We start from the raw sequence: 2,688 nt of genomic DNA on the forward strand, positions 1-2,688 counted from the left end.
TAAGTCAAAAATCAACTTGTTTTCCAAGAAAACATTTTCTAGGAAAACATTTTCCTTCGTACCAAACACACCCTTAAAGTAAAATATATACACAAAAAAGTCTTTTATTCAACCACCACCTAATATGCCTAATATCAAATCAAACAATAAAAAGAGAAACCACGAATGTGTACTCTGTCTAACGGTGTGACATTTCCTCGCATATATATGTGGAGCTCATTCTTTTAGGCGTGACAGCTTTTCCACCCTTTTTTGTACTTTACTACTTTGGAGCTTTCTGCTTGGTAAGGTTGGAAGAATCTTTTTGACTATACCTAAGAAGAGATGAAATATTATGATTTATTTGTAGAAAATAAAACAAATATATTTTCGAAAAAGAGATACGTAAAGAATATGCTTAACTTAATCTTCAATATCATTTGGTTATAGATTTAAGTGAAACTTAAAAAGAAAATAGAATTTTTGAAATTTAAATTTTATTTGGACATTCATTTATTTTTTAAAATTTAATATTTTGTAAGTGAAAATTTCAATTAAATTTCACCCAAAGATCCAAAAAAAGAACTTGAAAATATGTTGAAGACAAATTTTCAAAGAAACACATCAATTTTTAATTTTTTATGAACAAACAATGTTTTTAATTTCTTTTTAAAAATCTATTCTCAAAATCTTTGGGAGCTTAATGATTTGTAGATCAATTAAATTTCAAAATTGTGATAATACAATTCAAATCGATGTTCTATAGCCTTTAGTAATAAAAAATGATAAGAAAGAATGAATTGACTGAAATTTGGATAATGAATGTTATATTTTAATTTACAACTACATATATATTGAATATTTTACTATAAGATTTTTCTTTAAAACCAATTTTTCATATGATATTTTACTTTTATATAATAATATTATACCTATAGCAATAATAACATTCGTTATATTTAGGGTTCGAACGTGAAACTCCTTCATCCAAATGAACACCCATTACCACTACATCAAAGACATAGCTTTTATCAAGGGTGTCCAACTTTAAATATATATCTTTAAATGTAGAATTTGACATATATATACAACATAATTTTCCGACGAATGATGTCCAATTGGACATCCTAGAATGGTTGTGGCTACGCCACTGTTTATAACAATCATATTCGAATATTATGTAATAATGTATTATAAAAAAGATATCACGTAAAAGAACAAAAATATTAAAATAATAATAATTATTATTATTAATGTCACGTATATTATAAATTTTAAATATAAATATCTAAAAAGATAAAAGTATATTTAAATAGTTTCCATAAAATAGGTCAAATATATTTACTTAATTTCTTAAAAAGAAAGGACAGGAGTCATTGTAGTACAATGGATCCTAAATCATAGCAACCATTTATTTCTCTGTGTTAGTAGAACATATTTCGTGATGTCATCGCATACGCCCATTATATTCGCGTAAGACCAAATCTTTTAAAGGAAACGCTGAATATTACAAATTAGTCCCCAAAAAAACGTTATTTATAAAATAATATTTACATAGTCCAACTTCAAATTCCTAAAACTTGTCAACCAAGCTTAGGAGTATCCCTTGGAATTCTCCTATAAAGTCGCCATCCTTTTTTATTTTACTCATATATTCTCTACAACCTTTTCAATTTCTTCAATTTACAAAATATTTTAGTTCTTCAATTACCTGCAAAACACACCGGAAAATGTGTCCCACCGGAAGTGTTTTGCATTCTGCCGCCGGCGCCGGAAAACCAAATCTCCGGTCAGCTTTCGACGTTTTAGACGTTGACCGCGATGGAAAGATTAGCAGAGAAGATCTCCGGACATCGTACGGTGGATTCGTCGGCGACGATATGATTGGTACGATGATGACGGTGGCCGATTCGAACGAAGACGGATACGTTGAATTTGAGGATTTCGAGAAGGTTTTGGATAGTTCTATTAACAGAAACGGCGAGGAGAAGAGGAAAAATGAAACAGGGATGAATGTAATGGAGGATGTTTTCAAGGTGATTGACAAAGATGGAGATGGTAAAGTTGGGGTTGAGGATTTGAAGAGTTATTTGAGTTGGGCTGGGCTTCAAGTTGATGATGATGATATTAAGGCCATGATTAAATTGGGCCATGGTGAAGAAAATGGTGGTGTTACCTATGAAGGTTTTCTCCAAATTTTGTCTCTTTAATTTGTTCCATTGATGAAGATGATAAATGTTAGATTAGGTGAACAAGGATTTTTTGTAATTTTCAATTTTCGTCAAGTTCAAAGCAGCGTGGTGCTTCCCATGTTATTTGAGAAAAAAAGGCGCACCATCATTTTGTATGCTACTTTTTCTGATTTTATTTGATATTATATTGTTTGTTTTGTTTGAAAATCAAGTTTTTATATCTCAAATAAAAATATATCTTTCCATAAACAATTGAATCTACAATTAAATACTACTTTCCAATTGGAAAAATATTGGGTTGACAATCTTCATTTCCTACCTTCAATAGACTTTATTGTCTATTAGAGTATTTTAATACATGTTTTTTAATGTTGCATATTAATTCTTGAAATTACCGTTTCAACATTTGCCATTAATCTTATTGTCATTAATGGCTTGAACCTCATGTATGTTTCCCTATAAATCTTATCGTCCTCTATCACAAAGTGTATGAGATTGATATATAGAAGAGAAATTA

The 2,688-nt window shown here is 29.5% G+C and overlaps 1 protein-coding gene across 1 annotated transcript; it reads left to right on the plus strand.

Moving 5' to 3' along the window:
* Window positions 1-1,549: 1,549 nt before the first annotated feature.
* On the plus strand, window positions 1,550-2,356 carry LOC102593468 (calmodulin). The gene has a single exon (XM_006366676.2). The coding sequence runs from the start codon at window positions 1,710-1,712 to the stop codon at window positions 2,187-2,189; it is 480 nt and encodes a 159-aa protein (XP_006366738.1). The 5' UTR covers window positions 1,550-1,709; the 3' UTR covers window positions 2,190-2,356.
* The last annotated feature ends 332 nt before the right edge of the window (window positions 2,357-2,688 follow it).

The sequence above is a fragment of the Solanum tuberosum genome, unplaced genomic scaffold (genome assembly GCF_000226075.1).
Source record: "Solanum tuberosum cultivar DM 1-3 516 R44 unplaced genomic scaffold, SolTub_3.0 scf00674, whole genome shotgun sequence".
Taxonomy (NCBI): Eukaryota; Viridiplantae; Streptophyta; class Magnoliopsida; order Solanales; family Solanaceae; genus Solanum; species Solanum tuberosum.